Source organism: Acanthopagrus latus, chromosome 7, assembly GCF_904848185.1.
Source record: "Acanthopagrus latus isolate v.2019 chromosome 7, fAcaLat1.1, whole genome shotgun sequence".
Taxonomy (NCBI): Eukaryota; Metazoa; Chordata; class Actinopteri; order Spariformes; family Sparidae; genus Acanthopagrus; species Acanthopagrus latus.
In genome coordinates this window covers 19,929,840-19,952,254 of record NC_051045.1, presented here as the reverse complement: position 1 = coordinate 19,952,254, position 22,415 = coordinate 19,929,840, and the positions used below count along the sequence as shown (strand labels likewise).

The following is a 22,415-nucleotide window of genomic DNA, read 5'->3' as shown; positions in this document are numbered from 1 at the left end:
TCAGGATGTGAAGCTCTGGCTTGATCTGATTGTCAGATCACTGCCACTGTATAAACATCAACATTTATTTAGTTTTTTCTGGACTTTTCCCTGAGGGTGACAGTAAGAGGAAGTGCCAGCAGCTTAACACGGATCAGTGTTTATAAACACTGCGGAGTCTCCTCCCTCCCGCCGCTGTAAACAGAAATCATCTGCCTCTAGCGAGCGAGCGTGTGTGTCACAGAGCAGCAGGTATTCATGAGGCCGATGCAAGCGACGTCAGAGAAATTCAACAAACCTAAACATTCAGGGTAGTTTTTTTATTATTATTATTATCGTAATGAAGATGTACTGTATATACATTGTACATTCTCCGCAAATCCTTTATAATACAAAGCAAAGCGACGGGATAGAAGATGGAAAGGTAGTATACAAAAAAAAGCAACCTAAAAACTTAGTTTGAAAATGTTTTTTGCTGTTTCCCCATTTTTCGATTTTTTGGTTCTCTAAGTGAAAGCTGAGCGCGCGTTCGATTTCCAAAACAGAAGCTGTGAGTTCTTCAAGGACTGGGACAAAAGCTGACACTGATAGGGCCTCTAAAAAGAGTTGAGTGGAAACAAGTTCAAGGTCCTGTGTGAGACTGGAAAATGTATGACAGCGAGAGCAGCAGCTGTTGTATGCGTGTGTGCGTGTGTGCGTGTGTGTTGATGTGTTGACGGTGATGGAAAAGCATTCATCATCATCCACCTCATCATCACTCAAAACCAAACCAAACTTTTCCATGTCCAGCAGGCACACATCTGACTGGGAGTGGCGATTCTGCACAATACTGTAATATTTAACAATAATGTGAGTTATATATGACTTTTTCAGACTTTAACATTGTTTTGAAACAATGCTTGTTTCCATGGCAACATTATAAAAAAAACAGGGCTGTTATATTAGAGGAGCTCTGAAGCTCTTAAGGATTAAGGATCTGTCCGAGATGTGATGGGGAAACTGCCCTTGTGCATGTGTGGTTATCAGTGGTCAGTGAATCCCGGCATGGGGAAGGGCCTGGCGAATAGCTCCACCCGCTGGCGGAGCTCTGCGATGCGCGACACCGTCTCTGAGTCCTCCAGCAGGAAGGACTTGAAGCTGGCCAGGTTTCCTGTTGGGAGTCAGAAGTTGCAGGTTTTAATTTCCAAAAAATCTGGGGAAAAAAATCTCCTGCAACGCTGACAAAACTTTGGATCTGTCCTTGACATGTACTTGAAAACCTTTTAGTTAGGGAGTGTACAAAAATATTCGGTAGGTAGGCTGAACATTATGTTAATCTTTAAAAAAATAATTAATAAAAAACAAAAGCCAAAAGAAAGGCAAGGCTCTCGCCAGCATTACTAATATTTTCTTTGGACCATCACTCTGACAGGAATTGTAAGAAAATCCCCTAATGTATCAAAAACCGTAAAGGCTTTGATTCATTTACGCGTTCATAGCTAAAGCTGAACAAAGACTTAAAGATGGTGTATTCAATTTAATTAAAATATGTATCCGAGGCGATCATTTTCACATACCCACCAAATGGTGGATTCAGATTGCCTTCCCCTCGGGAAAATGTTCTGTTAGCAAAGTTACTAACGCTGAAACATTACCCTTAGCTGCCAGGTTGTTTGGTACATGTGGCTAATACTAAAGCAGTCTTGCAATGACTGCTGCCTTCATGAAGTACAGAATGTTCATGTTTTGTTAAAACTGCTTAAAAGATGTTAATTCAACCTCACGTGACATTTGACGATGTAGTTTGTGGTGCTGTGGAATTTCATAGGTCCACCCCATTGGGGGCTAAATACCAGTTACAACTCTCTCTATATTACACAGTACAATTCAATAGCTACGAAACGGAACATTTAAGGGATGCTTTCTTACAGAACTGTTCGTAAACTGGCGACTGTGTTTATAATTGTATAAATAATATGATGTGAAAAATCACCGTGGTCATAAACCCTGAGAAAGCTCTCTGAGCAGACAGGATCTCATCATGTTGTGTCTATCTACCAGGATATAAATTGTCAAACTCCACCAGTCTCACTGGATTAAATCAGAAGTCTACTCAAAACAGAGTGATGTCTTTTTCTCTCACCAGTCTTCTTCTTCACATCCAGCGCGATCTGAATCCCTTCATCAATAAACTCCACAACCTTTTCAAAGTCTGTCTCCTTCAGCTGTCGGGATGTCAGAGCTGGAGTTCCTGTAAGAGAATTTTTAAAAAGAAGTAAAATATGACGATATTAGGGCGATCACTGTTGATAAAGTTAATAAAAAGGTTAAGACTATAGAGTGATTGAGAGACAAATGCTGACAGGTTGACTGACAGGCCGATGGAGAGACAGAGGGACAAAGGACAAAGAGACACAGAGAGACAAGAAAGGCAAGAAGACTGACTGGTTGACAGATTTTGCCCCAACAGCCTCCACTCCTGCAGCTCTTCACCAACGGCAGTCAGCCAACCAGCACATGCTTTAAAGCTGCTAATCTGATGAATACCGAGTCTGAGTCCTCCTGGGGTCAGAGCGCTCTTGTCTCCGGGGCAGGTGTTCTTGTTGGCGGTGATGGACACCAACTCCAGGACCCTCTCGGCTCGAGCCCCGTCCATCCCACGAGTTCGAAGGTCAACCAAGACCAGGTGGTTGTCTGTTCCACCTGCGAGGAGGAGGCGGAGGACAGCGAGATTTGGTTTGGTAATTATATTCACTTCAGGGGAAAATGTGTCAGTGAGATACATTTTCATTTCCCTTCACCCTCTACTCTAACCTTCATACAGGCAACCATAACCGTATCATTCCTTTAAAATTCCTCGTAATAATGTCTTTTTTCCCCCATTGAGCTGTCAAGAGAAGCTTAAGTAAACTCCTCCAAAGTCATAATAATAGAATGCAAATGAGTTCGGAGCAAATAGAGAGACTACCAGAAGGCAATTGCATCACGTACAATGAGTGGTAGAAGTGCAATAATACTTCAGATGCTAAATCTAATTCCATAGTCAGTGAAAAAAAGAAAGAAATTAACTTGCTTTTTATATGCTTATTTGTTTTGTGCAAAAATAAAACACATAAAAAGCACTCTGTACCGGACACCAGGGTGTAGCCTTTCTTCAACAGAGCGTTCGCCATGGCCTTGGCATTCAGCATCACTTGAGCGATGTACTGTTTGAACATGGGAGTGGAGGCCTGCAGAGAAAGAAATTACACGGTATAAAGAAAAGATCATATCAGGACACTCCAGATGACAAGAAACTCCTTATACATGAGCTGCTGAAAATAAGCTGCAGTTCAAAATGTTGTGCCATGATTTCACAAAGGATTTTCTCTCCTATTTGCTCTTCTATTGATGAATATTAATAATTAGGCTCAATCTCGTTTCCATTTTTACCCTCTGCTCCTCATTTTCAAGTGCCCCTGTTGTAAATGATAGTGGATGAGTTCTCCCTTGTACGTTATCAGTAAGCGTCGGTGGCGTTTACTTTGTTGACGTTTGCTTCTTTACCTGGCATCTAGCAAACCGTGCTCTTATCCTGCCAGTCTGCACCATGAATGTAATATAGACCTGGATAAGATGGTGCTGCTCAGCTTCGATTCCAGTGTTGCCAAGTGGCCACCTGTGGTATTGCAGCTAAATATTCCTCCGCTACCCTATTGGCATTTTTCCAACAGAGCAATGTTAAAAAAGAGATGCCTGTAAAACTGTTGACAGGACACCTTGAGCTAACAAGATCAATTATGACTCTTTGTATTATCAATTCTATGATCCGTTCAGGTGTCATATTTGTAAAACCTCCTTCGAGCAAAGAAAAGTGACGCCATCACAATGTCAAGTTGATGTGCAGACGATAACTGGTGAGTTGGGCCAGCGGGAGAAACTCTACTGCCCATATTCAGTGGGTCATGTATCCAGGAAGTAAACCACAAGGCTAGATTTTTATTTTGCTGTATTTGCCAGGATGCCAATTCTCTGTGGACTGAATTGGCGCCATCTTTGGGTTTTATTTTTGGTTTAGAAAAGCCGTACCATGAGCGGCAACTTCGCTGCCGGACTGCATTTAAATTACGCCTATCATATGCCATCAAAGAAGGGAATGCAACATCCATATTGTGCACAAATCAGCAATGACAATGTAACGTTAAGCTACAGAGTCATCAGCAAAATAGTAGCGATTGAACCATCATACATGGAATTGACAGAGAGCTATCATTACCCTCAGTTGTCCTTGTCCTACCCAGTGACACCCTACTCCTAGGCCTGGACAAGAAAAATGGAGGAGTGGTGCTAAGAGGAAGGGGAAAGGTGTGTATTGAGATGGGGCCCTAAGGTTAATATCTGGACCTGTTTGAGGGCGACGGCCACCCCGGCAATGGCATGGTTGTGAGGTCCTCCCTGAAGTGATGGGAACACGGCAAAGTTCACCCTGTCCTCAAGGTCATAGGTCACCTCTTGACCTTTTTTATCCACAGACCGCACACCTTTCCGGTAGAAGATCAGACCAGCCCTGCAGCGTGGAGAGAGAAAGCTAATGTACTCACCCTTATTCACTTGACATCAAACAGTCCAATCCTGCATGGCGTATTATAGTTATGCACTAGTTTACGATCCAAAGTACAATCGTTACGGTTTTATCAACAACTTTTTCACCTTGAGCAGAATACTATATCACTTAGTCTGTGACATGTGAAGAAGTAATTCACAGACACCATTCAGGCCCTCACCTTGCCCCACGCAGGGACTTATGGGTAGTGGAGGTCACCAGGTCAGCGTGCTTGAAAGGCGATGGAACAGCTCCTGCTGCCACCAGGCCACTGATATGAGCCATGTCTGCCAGCAGGTAGGCGTTAATCTCCACACACAGCTGAAACGCACACAGTCACAAACACTGAGTGATTCTCTTACCATAGTTTTAACATGTTTTCCCACTTTTTTAAAAAACGATTTCATTTGCCTTATATTAAAAAATGTATGCTTCGAGGATTTAAAAATAACTTTTTCATAGAGTTAAGAGCTATATAAACATTTTAAACAATGACTAGATCCACGAGTACTACAGACAGACACACCTTCTTCATGCGAGGGTAGTCGAGCAGGCGAGCGTAGGCGCTGGTTCCTGCTATGATGAGTCTGGGTCTGAAGAGTCGGGCCGTCTTCTCCAGCTGGTCATAATCTATCAGACCTGTTTTGGGCTGAGATGATACAGTACGACAGGGATATGAAAAGATTTGCACAAAAGTCAAAAAGCTATGGCAATACTATCCCTTTGATAATTAGTAAGTCAACCAAATTACCCACATCCAGCTTGTAAGGCATCGATTCAAAGTAGATGGAGGTGGCTGAGATTCTCTTGGTGTCTGTCATGTAGCCGTGGGTAAGGCTGAATGTAATGGAATAAAAATAACGTTGTGAACTTTTTCTGACCTCTAGATGCTCTTTCTCTCCCCTCCTCTTCAATATTAACAGTTCAAAATATGTAATGTAATATAGCAATGAGAACAATTTCAGTCTTCTTCACTCTGCCTCCTGCCTCTGATCTACAGATCTTATACATGAATTCATCTGGTTATGTAAACACCAGATCCTGATATTACACTGTTGCTCCTCTGTTTTTTCATTTTGTTTGCTTTCGCCACAGGGGTATTATTCTTCTGTCTATTGTTTTAACTCATAATATATAATTTTTGTATGAATATATATCAAAATGTGCCTGTCTTCTTATTGTACCTCTACCAACTTCAGCCATCTTCTATCTTCTATTGTCTTGTAAGTATATAGTGTTACTATACAAATGTCAGGTCAGCAGCTCAACTATCACCTGCAGCAGTCATATGACTCATAGGTGTGTGATTGAAAAAATGATTGTTTACATTTCCCACCGTTCTGTGGATATACCTCAAAAATACAGTTCAAAGAGGCTGGAGTAATGTGACAACTCCAGACTGTGTGACTAACACTTTGTCATCTACATTAATTCCTCTTGACAGTAAGTCCTATTAAAACATCCAGTTTCATGCAGGAAAATGTCAAAACAACACAGGCACAATCTCAAAAAATGTTGTGACACATGTACAAAAGTGTCATAACTGTCAGATAATGCCAGAACATAAATGCGTCTAGTTAGCTTATCTATGTTAGTTATGATCTCTGCATCTGGGTAACTCTGGCTTCAACGTGTTCACTCACTGTCCTCCGTCAGGCAGATCCAGGCCCATGATGCGGTCATGAGGCTTCAGTACAGATGTGTAGGCTGCAAAGTTAGCGGGCGATCCGGAGTACGGCTGCACGTTGATTCCCCACAGATTTGGGTCCAGACCGAAGGTGTCGAGCGCTCGCTTCTGGCACAGCAGCTCAATCTTGTCTACAATCTCTGCACCTCCATAGTACCTGAGAAAGGCATTGATTAAGTATCATATTATATTGTATAATATAAGTATCTTTTTGTATCATTCAGTATAGTATCATATTTGAATATGTCATATTGTAATGTAGTATATAATTTTGTATTGTTCCATACAGCATGATATCATACAATTGTATCTTATGTTAATGTGTTATATTTCAGTATTATACATTTTATCATTTTCTTTTGTTAAGTATCACACTGTATTGTACCATGTTGCATTGTATTGATTTGCATCATATGCTATGGTATCATACTGTAGTGTACCAAACTGTAGCATATCACATCTTATTGTATCATTCAGTTTCAAATCATATTGTATTATACTGGCTCTTTGAAATTGTAGCACATTATGCAACATATTTTCCTATTTTAATCATAATGTATCATATTACATTGTTTCATACATGTCTTATCATTTTGTATTGCACTGAAAGTTTTGTAATGATTGTTATACAATATTTTGGAAAGTGTACCCTCCGTGTACTTACCTTTGTCCTGGGTATCCCTCTGAGTATTTGTTGTTCAGGCAGGAGCCCTGGGCCTCGAGCGCCGCACGGCTGCAGAAGTTCTGACAGGACAAACAAGCACAATGTCAAGATCCAGAGTCACACTCTGCACACTTTTTATCATGTGTATATATCCAGCACACTGTCACCATCCAAATATAACCTTTATTTACTTAGAGATGGGTTACTGAACACCTCTGCTGTTTTTCAGCAAGACCCAGCAACACAGTTCAACCACAGCACAGACGTGAGTTATCCAGGATGCAATTTAGTTTAAACTGCGAGCATTTCTCTTGCAAATACCAATTTAAAAACAATAAGACATTCCAGAGCCAGGGAAGACAAAATCTGGTAAATTTGTTGCATAAATCTCAGAAAAGGCTCATCACAACCTCTTCTAGAGGCTGCAAATATGAGTTAAATTAGCTTATCTAAAAATATTCAAGTATAATAGGTGATCTAGTTTGGTCTCGGTTCAGCACAGTGTCAAATCTCCCAAAGACAGTGGTGAATTATTTTTTCTCGCTGTCTCTCAGTCTCTTTTTTTTTCTCCCCCTCTCACTTCAGCTCATCTTCTCCTTCTCTCTGTCTCCCTCTGTCCTCCTCAGCCGCCCCCTCTGCCTTGTTATTATACTAAACCTGTCACTGTTCAGGGATCCCTCAATCATTCCAGTGGGATTTAAAACCGGTCCCACAGGTGACATAAATCTCTCTCCATGACAACTCAAAACACTATCTCCACACTCACACACACACACACACACACCCAAAAGTGATCACCCATACTTCGCTGTCTCCACATAAAATGTAGAGATCAATGCCAGAAATCACAAAGGCAACCTAATGGGATCATTTGACTGTGTTCCTGGAGAAAAAAAACAGGGGCTCTCCACTGGGAGTCAGCCTGCAGCGGCGACTGACAGCACATGCACAAGGAGATGAAAATCTTTCAGATGTCATTGTGACTGATAGTGCTGTGGATACATAATTGCTGGAGAATAAAAGAATGAAAGCTCCTCTCTTTTCCCACAGCTTCCACTTAAATGAAAATCAGTGAAATGTGAGGGGAAAAAATGTGAAGGAAATCTCGGTGCACTCTCTGAAGAAATTCTAGAAACTGAAACTCCAGTGACTTGCGGTTACAGAGTTGAAGGAGGCTCCACTGCAATTTAAGCTGTTTTTCTTGCTGCCTGTCTCACATACTGAAATCTGTCTCCAGGAAAGCACAAAGGCTAATTAGCAACATCTTCAAATGCATTCTGTGGAGATAATAAAACACGTCATGCAGGTCACCAGTTCGCAGTTAAATAGCAAATAATGTAATTATCGCACATATTGTATAAGATTATAACATTCAATTGTTGTGGCACAACCTCATCTACTGACAAGCAGACGAGACAGAGGAAATTTACCTGTGAAAAAAAGATTTGTGCTAAATAAATAGAGTTTGGCTTATGCAAGTGCTGTAGAGTAATCTTTATAGGACTTCATGTGTCATAACAGCTGTTTTTCCTGCACCACTTTCACACACAGACCCTGTGTGTGACGCAGGATACTGAACAAACATTTCCCTGCTGATCGTCCTCACAAGACCGATGGTCATGGGTCATCATAGTTTACATACAACCTGCACCTGAGCGATGTTTGTATAATGAGAATAAACATACAGGAGGTAGTAAGTGTGACTTTTCAAGCCTTCATCTGATCACCAGATTAGGGTGACAACTTGTGATCTTTACGTGCTTTGTAAAAAATTGAGAAACTCTGGAAACCCTGAGAGTGTTACATAAAGTACACTGCCAACATACGTACCCTGGTTCTTCAACAGGAGAGCCAAGACCCCTAGGATGTACCCGCAGTTACACTGTGGTTTGATAATCATTTTAAAGCTTTGAACAGTTCAAAAATCTAACCGTGTCTGAAAAAACACATTAACATCAATCCAACATATTATTAGCAGAGATACAGGGAATACAAAATAAACCCTTATTCCTCATGCAACTGTGTGAGCAAGCTAACAAAACTGTGTGCTAAATCACTGCAGAACCAGTCTATTACAGTGGGCTAATATGCTAACGTGTATTATTGAAACATTTGTGCCGGCTATCTGTTCTATCTGGCCAATTGTATGGACATTCTTGTGAGCCACAATGGATAGTTTTTGTTTTTGAGTGTCGATCCATTCACAATAATGGTAAACACATAGCTTTCATAGGACATGCTTCAGTGTTATGCATCTTGTTGGACTGTGTGTTTAAAAAATATTATTATAAAACATTATTGTACATGTAGTTGGTTCAGGGATGTGTATGAACCTTTAATAATTTATTCCTCATTATCTCAATCTGCAAAAATATCCATTATCTTTTCATTACTTACAATTTCTCTCCGCCCATCAGTTTCAGTTTGAATAAGCATCATTGGCTTCAATGATTCTAAAGTCAGCTAACCTTATCAATACTTCATGATAACTGTAGCAAAACATTGAGAATCATAAATGAATGTGACTCGACCAGATAATGAAACACAAGAGAACTCCTCTCTGCTGCTTCCGTCTCTCTCCTCTTTATGTGGAGGCCTCACCTCTGACGCGATGAGCTCGAGACCCCGACACTGTCTGTCCTTCTCCTGCTGCAGGAGGCTCCACATCTCTGGGTCGTCCTGGGCCAGGCTCTCCTGTCCGGTCCATCCTCCAGCGCTGCTGAGGCCTCGCCTGCATGACTCCGCGGTGACCTGCCCCTCCTGGCCCAAACATCCTGAAGCCCTGAGGAAGAGGGGCTGTATGGTGTGGTGGATGAACACATCGTTTCAGTCAACAACTAAATCCTGTTAACAGTGGTTGTAAAATTGTTCTGTCCCAGGAATTAAATGTAAGAAATTGTTTAAAATTCTGTGTGGGAGGACCCTGGAGAGATGGTGCGGTATTTCTCAAAACGTGCTGCTCTAGTTAACAACTCCATGTAGTCAAAAAAGCTTAATGAGAAGACAAATTCATAGTCATAGGATTTGATGCAACTCTCTATTGTGAGTTTCTTGGGGGGGGGGGGAGTTTTTTTTGTTGTTGTTGTTGTCCAAGATTGCTCCTTTGGAGTCTTTTGAAAACCCCAATAAGAGTGAGCCTGTGCAAAAACACTTTCATCACTCAAAATTATAATACTTTGCACCGGGGGTTTGGGAACAAGGGGGTTAGAATAATGTGTCTTTTGATGTTCTAAACAAGCCATTAAATGGAAAGCTGTGAAAAAGCAAAGGTGTTAATCACTGGAGTGGTTACGGAAAAAACCTTGGACATGGAAAGTAAAAAGAGGGCCTGCCACACATGCAGTGACTTATTTATCAGGGTCTTGTTTGTTGAAGCAGCTTGTAGCTGCATGATAGTTGCGTAACTACAGTATGTGTTACTTTGGCCTAATAGAGAGATTACTGCTCCAGCATAAATATATGGCGAAGCAAGTCCCCTTTCATCTTTTGTGTTCATTATGTTTGCTAAGCCTTGAGTATATTAAGTCTTGCATAAAGCGAAGGGTGTACAGTCAACTTTCCTTCAGCAACAAAAACATATCCTGGGAAACACAGTAGCACTCTTTTCACACTCAAATCACACAGTTATCAAATCAGACAGAGTGATGCTTACACAACTGGACTGACAAATTGAAAACATAACACAATCTTCGGACCAGACATTTCTATCTGGGTTGAGGTAATCTGAGGTGTTAAATTGACCTAGTTTGCAATAAAACTGTTATATCTGCTCTTCTGAGCTGGGAGAGAAATCTACAAATGTTGATACAAGTGAGCCTGAACATACAGTCAATAAAGCTCAAAATGCAGTATAATATAAATATACTCACCCGTAAGGTTTGCCGTAATGCAAGAGAAAGCATGTCTGCTAGAGCTGAGGTCTGGGAAAACAGAAAACTATTCAAGGTGCAAAGGGTGAGAGTAAAACCAGTACTGGAAGGGAGCCAAGGACAAGCGGACTTTGCTTCATCGATGAAAGTGACTGCAACACCAAATCATTTGTTTCATTTCCCTCTGTATCAGTCTTTGAATAGGAAATATCTAATCAGTCATAGTCACTGTACAGATGATTCCCTAAAGATGAATCTATTTCGTATTATTAATGAGCCAAGACATCTTATTTTTCAAACAGTGAATATCAAATTCTGGATTTAAAGGCTTCACTTCTATAAATCCATATTCAGAGAAGATTCAGAAAACATTCCACACAGAAAGTGATACCATGGGATACCAAGTCAGTTTCTGACGCTGTATAGAGCCTTTGGCAGATGAGTGATTGACAAACACAAAGCTCACATTACAAATCTCATCATTAACTACTGGTCCTATTAATCACAGGCTGTATAAAAAACATGGACATGGACTGCTTGACTCCACTTCCGGCTTATCCAAAAATGGGCAAAGAGGTGGAGCACCGTGGACTGTGGTGGAGCTGAGGACGTCCAAATGAGGCCTGGCTGCTGACAGGTAGCTAGGCAGCTAGCTGCTAGCTGTTTAAAAGTGCTCATGACCTTAAATATGCATAACCTTTAGCCCTAGTATAATTCAAACAGGTGGGTTACATACAAATGCACACCAGGCCGTAAACTTGTTTATTTATGCTGTAAAGTTGGGTGTTTCACCATGGGGTCTTCTGGAGCCAACCTCAAGTGGCCATTCGAGGAATTACAGTTTTTGGCACCGCCACATTGGCTTCATTTTTTCAGCCCCAGAGGTTTCTTCTTTGCTGTTAATACATTTACACAAGCGTATGGGCTTAAACTGCACTCAATGACATGTTGAAAGTTGTATGTTTGTAGCAACATATAAAAAAACGATAATCACAAACTTAAACTGAACGCATGATTTTGAAAAGTCAAAGTTTCACATCTCAGTTTTAGTGTTTCAGAACCTGTCATCCAAAGTGCTGCTGGTTCTGCTCCGTCTGGAAGTTGTGGTCCGGACAGACTTTCTGCACCAGCCTGTAATCGGTGCCGGTGAAGGCGATGAAGATGCATATAACCTTGAAGGGTTTGGCACAGATCCAGGCTGCCTGGGACTGGGTGTTTTCTGAGTAGCAGGTCTGACCCGGGTCGTACATGCAGGGCTTCGTCTTCTTGGACCGGTTGGTTCTCTGGTATTCGATTCTGCAGTTGAGTTCGGTCACCATCACCACATCCTGCTGCTGCTGCTTCTGCTGGTCCACAGGGGTTGAGCTGGTGGACTGAGGTGGGCTCTGGAACTGGGATGACAGATCTGGAACCAGGACTGTGTTTTTGGCGTCAGTGGCCTGGGCCGCCTGATCCAAAACCTCCCATCCAACAACTTTGGAGGGCGGGACGATGCTGACGGATATGTTCCCCAGGCGGGACGAGTTGTGTCTGAAGTAGACGCTGAACGTGCCATTGATGTGGTCCACGATCTTCCCGGTCACCAGCAGGCTGAACTTGACCGTTTTCACATTGAAGTAAAAGTCGCCCCAGCCCAAGATCTTCTTGGACTTTGTGGATGTTTTTGCAGGAGGTTTGGATTTGGGAGGAGGACGGTACAGATACTGATCCAGGGCTTGTGAGAAGTTTTGAGGCCATCCATATGGGCCGAGGGAGCCATACGCGGGTGTTTTGTGTTTGGTGGAGATGATCTGTAAGTCTTTGGAGATATGCTTTACCTTCAAAGCAGCTCCCACAGAGTCACCTCTTTCTCCTTCCTCCTCTCTCCATGGTTGGTTTGGAAAGTTAGAGTGTTTGGCTGTTTCTTGGACCTGTGGACAACAAATTTTGAATGAAAGATAGTTTATAATTCAAAGGACTGGCGTGCAGAATTTAGGGTCATCTAGTGATGAGGTGACAGATTGTAAACATATGAACATCCCAAAATGCTAAAACACGAAAGTCCCACCCTGGAGCCAGTGTTTGATTTCTCCCTTCTGGGCTACTGTTGAAACACGGCAGTGCAAAATGGAGGACGTCATGGAGAGGAGGCTCGAAACTTGCAACTATTTGCAATCAAGCCCCCAGGAAGAGCGCCTGGGGACAGCTAACAGTCAAAAAAAGCAACTTTGTAACTCTGACAACACTAAAGCCTTGTTTATATCATCCTACATTCATCGGAGGTACTTAAATGCTTGTGCATAGTTTTAAATCATACAATATTTGCTCTGTGAGAGAACAAACAACTTTGTCAACTCTAAATACAGTACCACAGGATTTGTTTTGTGTTGGATGCACCGTTAGAAGGTGACAAGACAGACGAGAGAGAAGAGGACCAGCAGGACGACCGCAGATAAAGGACAGTTTCACTGTAGCTACATTACAAGGTAGCAGGTGATCGATTAAAATAATCATGCTTTGACGCGTCAGCCCTCTGAATGAGAACTGACTGCGATCAATAGGTCAGCTCCTTCAGGCAAGGACTGACGAAACAAGTAGCATGCACGCACGCACACACACAGTCACATTCACATTTCCATTAACACATTTTAATCTTCCTGTCCTCCCTCACGTGCTCTCCCTTCTCTCCCTTGTTAAAACTCTCTATCCTCTTTTCAATGCGACCTTGATGACGGACTGAATCTGAGGGGCTTATTAATCAATATGCTCGGAAGGCAGATGGATATTGCTCAACACACAGGTAACTGCTGAATATACTGAAGAACGAATCACTTAAACAATATACATGTATAGTACGTAATGTATGAAAGGGCTAAATATCTGTAAACAGTTTTTAATATTCAGCTCATTCCGTGCCGAAAATGCCTCAGCTTTCTAAAAAAAAATCCCTCTTTTCCCCTTTTCACCTTTCTCCTCCTCCTCATCCCCTTAAATATCACAGTTTCCATCCTTAAATTGATTTGGATTACATCCTTGGAATTAATAAGAGATTAAGATGTCACCTGGATTCAGCTTGTTAGGCTATTATTTGATATGAAGAGCAGTTCATGTTTTATTCACTTACTGGATCTCTCCAGCATCCCATTCACATCCTCCTCCTTCCAATTACTGTCCCTCATAAATTTTACACTGCATAAAAGGTATGTCACACGTATACAATATGCGATCACTTCACTGACATGAGGAAGTATGCTTGAGCAGCAAACTTTTGCAGCAAATCAACATGCTTCTTACAATATCGAACTCAAACTAAGTGCTTCCTAAATACTACAAGGCTGTATATTCAAAACTCATAAATATTATTCTAGAAAGCAAATCATTTACTGCCTTAAGTAATTAACCATTTTAATAAGTAGTATGTCAGTTATAGTTTGGTTTCATAGCTTATGCGGACCCAGGAACATTAGAAATACAGAAAAATTGTTAATTCCACCTGACAATCACTTAAAATATTAATGCATTAGAAAAAAAAAAAACAGAAAAAAATCGAGTGCGGCTGTGAAAATCAAGTTCATGTTCAGATTGATGAAGCAGCTTATTATAAGTCAGACAGCTACCTGCTGTTGTGTCTGTTAAAAAGCTCGAATCCCAATTAGTGCGGCTATTTATGTGACTGATATGAGATTCACTGCACAGCTGACATGCAGAGCTGTGATGTTTGAATATAACAAATGTGAAGAGATAATACGATACCAACGTTGACATGAATCACTGAGTAATGCTTAAAACCTAATTGGGTCAGGTAAAAACCAGGTGTCAGGACTTCATTTTCTCTCACTTGCATTTTAAGTGAAAGTGTGAATAAAGTGCGGGTGTCAGGGCAATGTTTTCTTCATGCCTCTGTGTTGGGTTGGGCAAAAACTCTGGCACACCCATTTAGGTCCCGAATTCTATTTTCATTGTAATGTGTTGAAGGCAGACAGAGGTTTAGACGTATTCTCACCCTGCTTGTTAAATAAACAGCACCCAGGATGTCATTATTTCTCAACAACAAGTGGGATTCACATCACCCCTAGCACCCCAGCCCTAGTGTGCCAATCTCTGCCTCCTCCAAGTAACCAAGTGAGCTCCAGCTGTGCCTATTGTTACAAGCCTAAATCTCTAGCTATGTGCTGTTCTCACCTACCCTAATTGGAGCCCACTGTGTGACAGCCATGTCATTGGCTCTGTGTCAAGATGCCAGCACGGAAAACTGCAACTGAGCAACAATGGTTGAGTGGATGCAAGCACAATACCTGAGCGAAAGCACCTGCAGAGGCAAAGAAAACTGAAAAACCTGAGAGCAGTAATTGCATTTTTAGGACAGAGGGAACATTCGAGCCATTGGCCATAAGATGCTTAACGTGTCAGTTTTCCACGGCTGAACAAAAAGAAGTGACAATGTTTCCAAAGCCTCAGGGGTGATGAAGGTTGTTCCAACCGACAAAGGCTGTGCAATTATTCAGTTCCAGTAATAAAGCACAACATTAGGTTGCCATGAGGTGTTCACCTGACAACTTCAGTGTTCAAGTTACAGATGTTGCGGCCGGCTGCTCATGCAGCTAAGTTGAGAAAGTTCAATAAAAGTCAGGAGAGCAGATTAAATTACAGCGTTGCCTGAAAGAGATTTACAGACCACGAGACTCTCAAGTCAGTCTCACATCCACGAGATACAAACCTCCAATCTTGAGTCTGAATGCAGAAAACGACATTTTAGTTACGAAGACATGAAAGTCCAAGCTGAATCTCAGATCAATAAGTCAAATCTGAGCAGGTGTTGATAAAACTCTTACTGGAACTGTTATTGTTACTTAACATAATTAACTGGAGTTCTCAGTCCTGTCCTTCAAACAATTTAGAGTATTCCTCCTGCATGGCATCTTAGCTGTAATCCTTTAAAAGTGCCAAATAAATAAATAAATAAATAAATAAATAAATAAATACTAAGAGTATACATTTGTTCAGTTGGTGGATATGGATGGATTTTGTAAGAGAATATTTTTGCAAATCTTTGATATATTATTGAAGTTGATATATAACACAGAACCAGCACATCCTTCACTTAAGAAAAAAAAAACAAAAAACAAAACAAAACAAAACAAAACAAAAAACATGCCAAAGAACTCTTAACAGTGGAAACTAACACAACACACCGGTACACTGCTTGAGTTGTGCAACAGCCTGCAACACGATGAAAGCATGGCAGTCCCTCAGATCATGGTGGAATTTGACATTAATTAAATTATGACCTACTGGTTGCACAGATGAGTGGTGCATAGAAGTAAGAAAGTAGAGGACTAGCACCAGAGGACTAACAACAACAACAACAACCAAAGAGACACAGAATGAGGAGACACACAAAGAGCTCTCTGCTCTCACTCACCGCTGAAGGGAGAAGCCACAGACAGGTGATGGCAAAGTTCAAACACAGCGCCCTCATTTTGCAGCAGCAGCAGCGTCTCTCCATCCAGAGAGCGGGCTGTTCTAGAGGCGATCTGCCCGACGGGGTAAGTGGTGATTTACTGAGTCAAAGCTTACGCTCGCTTCAAAAGTAGAGAAGACATTCCGCAGTGAGACACTCAAAAAATCCCCAAGATCTGGAGAGAATACTCAGCTGAGCGCTCCCTCTCCCCCCACCATCGCTCTCTCTCTCTCTCTCTCTCTCTCTCTCTCTCTCTCTCTCTCTCTCTACCTCTCAACTACCACACACACACACTTGCCACCCTGCTCATTTTCACCACCTGGCCGGTCCTTATTATGACTCATCAACCCGGGGAAAGGCGCTCTCAGGCGGGCACAGTTTGACAGCCCTCCCCGCTGTCCCCGCATACTTTAGCCACGGGGAGGCTGACAAAATGACAAGGGCTCTCTCCGGGAAATATAAAAGTCACTGACAAGTCTGGTGAGATGCTGCCACTGCCTCAACCTATCAGTGAAATTTCAAGCCAACAAATCACTCCGAGTACTAATAACCAGACAAGTTGTCTTTAATAAATAACCAGAGCCAGTTTCATGCTCCCCTATGTCTTCCAACTAGCCTATAGCTTATTAGCATGCTTCGGCATAATAACGGATAATAAAATAAACAAACCTTTAGTATCTTTCAAATGTCATATGATTTAACAACTTTTAAAGAGCTTCAAATCGTACATACTGCTCATAAGAAAGTAATTGTGATTACATTTACAATCGATATATTTTTTTAACTTACCCATCAATCGGAACCGGAAGTGATGGAGACCGTTACGGCAGCCATATTTGATTGGGTTGAGAGAATGGAAACTAAGGTGGAGACGATCCTGTGAAACAGGCTGAAGTTCAGGTTTTGTGTATAATTTTAGGGGTTTGTTCCGAAAGAAAAGAAGAATGTCTGAGGATAATTAACAGCTCTTCAAAACACAGTAATGCCAAAGTATATTTCATAAGGAAATCTGCTTTCTGGAAATACCCTCAGCACCATTGGCTAGGTCCCAGATGTTTTGACCTGTCTGCGACACACATAGTTGACACAAATGCTTATTAGCAAAACTACATGTAGTTTTATTTAAAGCAATACATCTGTAACTTGAGGATATAATGGTATATGGCAAGCAACCGAGCAAACAGACTTAAATCACAGTTTAGATGTCTCTATGGGAGAGCAGCGCCATCTGTTGGAAACTATGAATAATTCATGAATCTACTTTTTAGACATCTGAATAACTCCTGTATTATTTGTATAACTTTACATATATTAAGTAAGCTACAGTTGTATTGTCGTTGTTATAACGATCTTACTGAAGGGTTTTACCAGGTTGGGGTTGACCAAGGGTGATGGATTTGGACATCCAGTAGATATATGTCATATATATATGACACATCAAAAACACAAAAACAAACATAATATTAAAGTCTAAAAGATAAAATGTAAACAGGAATTACAGAGCATGAACAGAATGTAATGATAAAAAAACAACGACTCATAGTGATAGTGATAGTCTAGACACCATTGCAATATGTGCAGACTGAGGTAGTTCAGCTGTACGGGGGCGAAGAAGTTCACCTGCACTTCCTGTAGGCTCAGTGCACTGAGGGAGAAAAGCTTCAGTGTTCACAGAAACATGCCACTGTGCAGTAGATGTCCCTCTAAATTAGAAAGGTTCTTGTGAAAAATGTCCATGCTGGACTCCAGAGTGATGTGTATAATTGTGTATCAACTCCTAGGTCACAGTGCTCGGTATTAGCATTGGTAATGGGGACATATCATCTGTACACCTGGGGACACCTAAATAAGTGTATTTACATCTAAATGACTTTAATAAATGCTGTGTCTGGGTGGAGGCTGTTGTTCATCTATCCAAATAATAAATACAAATTAAGTATGATTAGACATTGTTGTATATGTTAAAATATGTCGCTGTGAACTGTGCGGCTAGACAGGAATAGATGACATGTGAGTGAAGTTGCGGGTACTCTGCAGCCGTATCGTTAGTCTCTTCTCGAGTGTGATCGCTGCGTCGTGTGCGCATGCGCGCAAGGGAATACTCGAAAAGAACATCAACGCTGTTTCTGTTCATTCATAAAAACATTGAACCTCATAGGTTTGTTCAAGAGTTACTAAAATGCTTGAAGAAAGACAAAAGAAAGGTTTTTTTGCATCTTAGAAGCAATAGATTACTAAACGGGGCGTGGTCAAGCTCGCCGTGTACCCACAATGCTTAGCGCACATGCACATGTTACAAACTAAACTATTTGTATTTGTCTCCCATCTGCGGTGTCTTTGTGTCATCACTGTAGGACTACATTGTAGAAGGTTTATATTGATGATGTATAATTAGTTTAGGCAATGTTACGCGAGTGTGATGAACCATAAGCAAGGATCTTAAGGCGGGGAATGGGGTCAGACACTTAGAGTTCAGAATGTTAGTACACTCTTGATTCTCTTCAGATCGTATAAATCTTTCGCCTTTTACTAAAGATTTCCGTGGAGAGGATCAATAAGAGTTTCAACTAATTTTTTGATGCCCTGCGCAAGTGGGGCTTCCTATTTCTGTCAAATATCAATGTCGTGAAGTTCAGAGAATGCTTATTTACTGCAGTGACGAGTAGCGTGATTGATTGTAGGCGACAGTAGCAAAATTTCTTGAAGACCTTTCCAGTAAACATAAAGTCTTTAGTCTGTAGTAGTTTTGATATCTTGATTAAATTAGAGTCCCCTCTCACAACAAAATAGTCTTCATTGTAGTCAGACACTGGAACAGTTTATGTACGTGCACATGGCCACAAGAGAGCGCACGCTTCTAAATAAACCCTAACTATAGGACGTGGTCTTCGTCCGCTGTTCCCTCATATCAATGGGTGGAAAAATATTTGATTTCACCCTTTCGTTCTGACTTCTCGACAGGTGTATGTAAAAGTTATAAGTGCTGGATTGCAGAGATTCAAACTTTCAGTTTTGCTGACACCAAGGCTGATTCCTCCTTTTCTTTAGTCAACTCGAAATATCCTACAGGTAGAGCAGTGGCTGTGAGATTTACAGTATCAAATGTTCAGGTTTTGTATGACATGAATTTTCACATCACCAAATCATCATAACAAAACTCTCAAAATATGTTTTATAAAAGCAGACATCATATGAACTTAGACCTACACGTGAAACCTATTCAAATGACTTTTTTTGTTGAATGTCAACATGTAATAATGCTTCAGGAAACTTCAACAAAATGCGGAATTAAGTCCCGTGATTGCGTGACTCGATTTTGGGATACGAGTGGAGTAGCTGCATTTCACCGGGACGCCTGTGGGTGGCAGCAGCAGCAGCAGCAGCTGCTCAAGGAAAGTGCAGGAAAGAGAAGAAGAATTTGGATGAGGGAAGCAAAACCGTGGAAGGGAAAACAAAATGTCGAACTCTTAGCTCACTTTTAAACGCGAGGTTGCCCACTCTCTGGCCCAGTCGCTCTGCAGGAGAATTAACTTGTTTTGTTAATAGATGTATTGTGTAGGTCCCTGATATTAAGAGTCGCACCACATCCGTCCGTCCAGTGTACCAGCCGGGGAGCGAGGAGGAGCGACTATACGCCGGATGGAAACATTACAAAAAACAAGATGTCATGGACTATTTATTATTTTCAAGCTAATAGGACAAGTGAACCAGAGAAAGTTCACATGCATATCGACCATGTGTAAAATATTAAACTGGTGATTTTTTTTATTGTTGTTAGAAGTTGAACCTGACCTCATCCTGAACAGTCATGGATGCTTTTGATATTGTTAAGATCGAGGTCACAAACTGTGACCCTGATGCTGCTGCTAGTGGTCAACCGTGAAAAATGGGTGACACTCCACAGACAAAAAAGCACAGGAGGAAGAATGCAATCTGGAAATATTTTACCACCTGTGACGATGATGTGACCAACGTGGTGTGCAACATCTGCATGAGAGTTGTAAGCAGAGGCAAGGATTTAGGACATCTGACCACCAGTACAGTGCACAACCATATGCATTACAAACGTCACAATTTAGGAGGCACTCGAAGCACTTAGTGTGGCCGAGGACTATAGCCAACCCCTTCCTCTCCTGCCCTCCTGCCCTTTGCACCACTTGTTTTCCAGAATCAGTCGTCTGAAACCCCTTGATCAACTAAATCATCCAATGGCCCAGACAATGACTGACAGTGTGGGTGAAATGATTTGCATGGATACTTTGACATATTCATTTGTGGAGAACAAAGGCTTCTGTAAACTTGTGAATGTGCTGGCACCTCATTATACACTTCCCACAGGCATTCAGTTCAGCAATAATGTTGTCCTGGAGCTTCACCAAAATGTAAAAACCAAACTGCAAAATAACCTTGAGAACACTGAGGGCAGTGTTGTGCACTGCACAGCTGATATTTGGACCAGAAAGTTTTCCTTTGTGTCTCTAACGGGACATTGGTTTGTACATGAGGTATCCAGAGGTGGGGCTGCGACGCTTCAACATGTCAGTGCGTTGCTCAATATGAAGGTCATCGATACAGACTACACTCCTGCAGAAATCTTGCAGAACCTCCAGGATTTTTTTTGAAGAGTGTCAAGATATGGTTCCAAGAAAATTTACTGTTGGATTCTTTGTCACTAACAACACTTGCAATATTGTGAAAGGCATGTCAGACAGTGGCCATGTGCACATTAGATGCATGGCTCACTCCCTACACTTGATCATCACAGATGCTATTGAAGAGTGCCATGGTGTGGTGAGTGTAATCGGCACTGCAATACAAATTACCAAAACTGTGCATATGTCAAATGAAACGAAAGCTAAGCCGCATGAGCTGCAGGAGCAGCTTGGCCTTGCGGTGTCTTCCTTAAGTCATGATGTGCCGACCAGGTGGAACACCGTGTTTATGCTGCAGCGCCTGCTGGAGCAGAAGAAGGCACTGACTGCCATGTCCACAGAGATAGATGGACCTCGGTAAGTCAGTCAGACAGTCAGTGGACTTTGATGGAGGACATAGTGAAAGTCCTGGAGCCTTTTGAGGAAGCAACACACACGGTGTGCCAAGATGATACATGTATTTCCTCTGTGATTCCATGCATCCAGGCCCTCACTGGATGAACTTATAGCAGACAAGGATGCGAGTGATCTGCTGGAGCTAGGCTTACTGCAGATCCACCCTGAGGAACACTTTCAGCATGTCTTTGGCGCGCAATGCAGAGTCTAAGTAATGTGAAGACTGTGACATTGTCATGTTTAGTAGAGACCCACCTGGCAGAGAGCAGCACACAGTCACTGGCCTGTGACTCAGTGATTTCATACTGGTCTGCAAAGATGGAAAAATGTCCAGCACTGGCTCAAGTGATAATCAAATATTTGGCCTGCCCGCCCACAAGTGACTCCTCCGAGAAGCTCTTGAGCACAGAAGATGCTGTAGCTCCAGATGACAGACTTGTCCTTGTCCATGTGCCACAGCTGGTTTTAGCCAAGTACAATTTGGAAAAATGTCAATAACAGTAGTTTTGTCATGTTCCTGCTTGTTTTGAAATACGCTTCTCTCTTTGTCATATGGATGCTTGACATTCCAGCTTTGGAATAAAGTTGCAAAAAATAACTGACACAAATATATATATATATATATATATATATATATATATATATATATATATATATATATATATATATATATAAATGTATAAAGCTGGTCTGAAGTAAGAGATGTATGCAGATTTCCCACTAATCTATAAAGTTTGTCTTTCTTACACTGGGCACCGTGTTGTCAGACACACAAGATTTTTGACAGTCACTGTCACAGTATGCACATGTATGTAGCATCTTAGATTTTAATTGATATAATTTGGTGGATGTGTTGCAATAAAGAACAAAAGACAAAAAGAAGACTGTGTATTTTGCATAGTTTTTTTGTTTTAAATATTTAACCGTCAGTGATGATGCAAATTATGCTTTATTTGTATGGATATTTAGAGAGGATCCGATGTGAGTTTAAATTCATGGATAAATAAAGCAGCAACGGTACTGAATTACGGAAAGTGGTGCTGTAATGCACATACCGCAGGACTGCTTCCATCAAGACAGTTTCCTCTGCATTTCTCTTTGTCTTCTTTTGTACAAAATACAATACTGACTTTCAAGAAAACATTTTAAAGAAGGTTTCACACAGAG

The 22,415-nt window shown here is 41.4% G+C and overlaps 2 protein-coding genes and 1 non-coding gene across 6 annotated transcripts; 1 reads left to right on the top strand and 2 right to left on the bottom strand.

Annotated features, from left to right (window-relative positions):
- Window positions 1-284: 284 nt before the first annotated feature.
- LOC119023124 (serine hydroxymethyltransferase, mitochondrial-like) lies at window positions 285-11,353 on the bottom strand. Its single transcript, XM_037104806.1, has 12 exons — window positions 10,761-11,353; window positions 9,493-9,687; window positions 6,892-6,971; window positions 6,184-6,384; window positions 5,296-5,377; window positions 5,067-5,189; window positions 4,722-4,861; window positions 4,342-4,504; window positions 3,089-3,188; window positions 2,506-2,661; window positions 2,102-2,209; window positions 285-1,129 (listed from the first exon to the last, which is right to left on the bottom strand). Exons 1-12 carry the CDS (start codon window positions 10,791-10,793, stop codon window positions 1,002-1,004), a joined length of 1,509 nt encoding a protein of 502 aa, XP_036960701.1. The 5' UTR covers window positions 10,794-11,353; the 3' UTR covers window positions 285-1,001.
- Window positions 11,354-11,505: 152 nt separating this feature from the next.
- Window positions 11,506-17,952, bottom strand: LOC119023125 (neurexophilin-2-like). 4 transcript variants are annotated; one of them, XM_037104809.1, is made up of 3 exons: window positions 16,990-17,952; window positions 16,162-16,321; window positions 11,506-12,670 (listed from the first exon to the last, which is right to left on the bottom strand). In XM_037104809.1, the coding sequence occupies exons 2-3, from the start codon at window positions 16,243-16,245 to the stop codon at window positions 11,825-11,827; spliced, it is 930 nt and encodes a 309-aa protein (XP_036960704.1). In that variant the 5' UTR covers window positions 16,246-16,321; window positions 16,990-17,952; the 3' UTR covers window positions 11,506-11,824. The 4 variants fall into 4 exon arrangements, with proteins under 4 accessions (XP_036960704.1, XP_036960703.1, XP_036960705.1 ...); XM_037104808.1 differs by lacking the exon at window positions 16,990-17,952 and adding an exon at window positions 16,520-16,824; XM_037104810.1 differs by lacking the exon at window positions 16,990-17,952 and having other exon boundaries at window positions 11,506-11,656; window positions 11,822-12,670; window positions 16,162-16,445.
- A 733-nt stretch (window positions 17,953-18,685) lies between these two features.
- On the top strand, window positions 18,686-18,799 carry LOC119023638. Its single transcript, XR_005076307.1, has one exon. It is a non-coding gene; the product is annotated as a U5 spliceosomal RNA (small nuclear RNA).
- The last annotated feature ends 3,616 nt before the right edge of the window (window positions 18,800-22,415 follow it).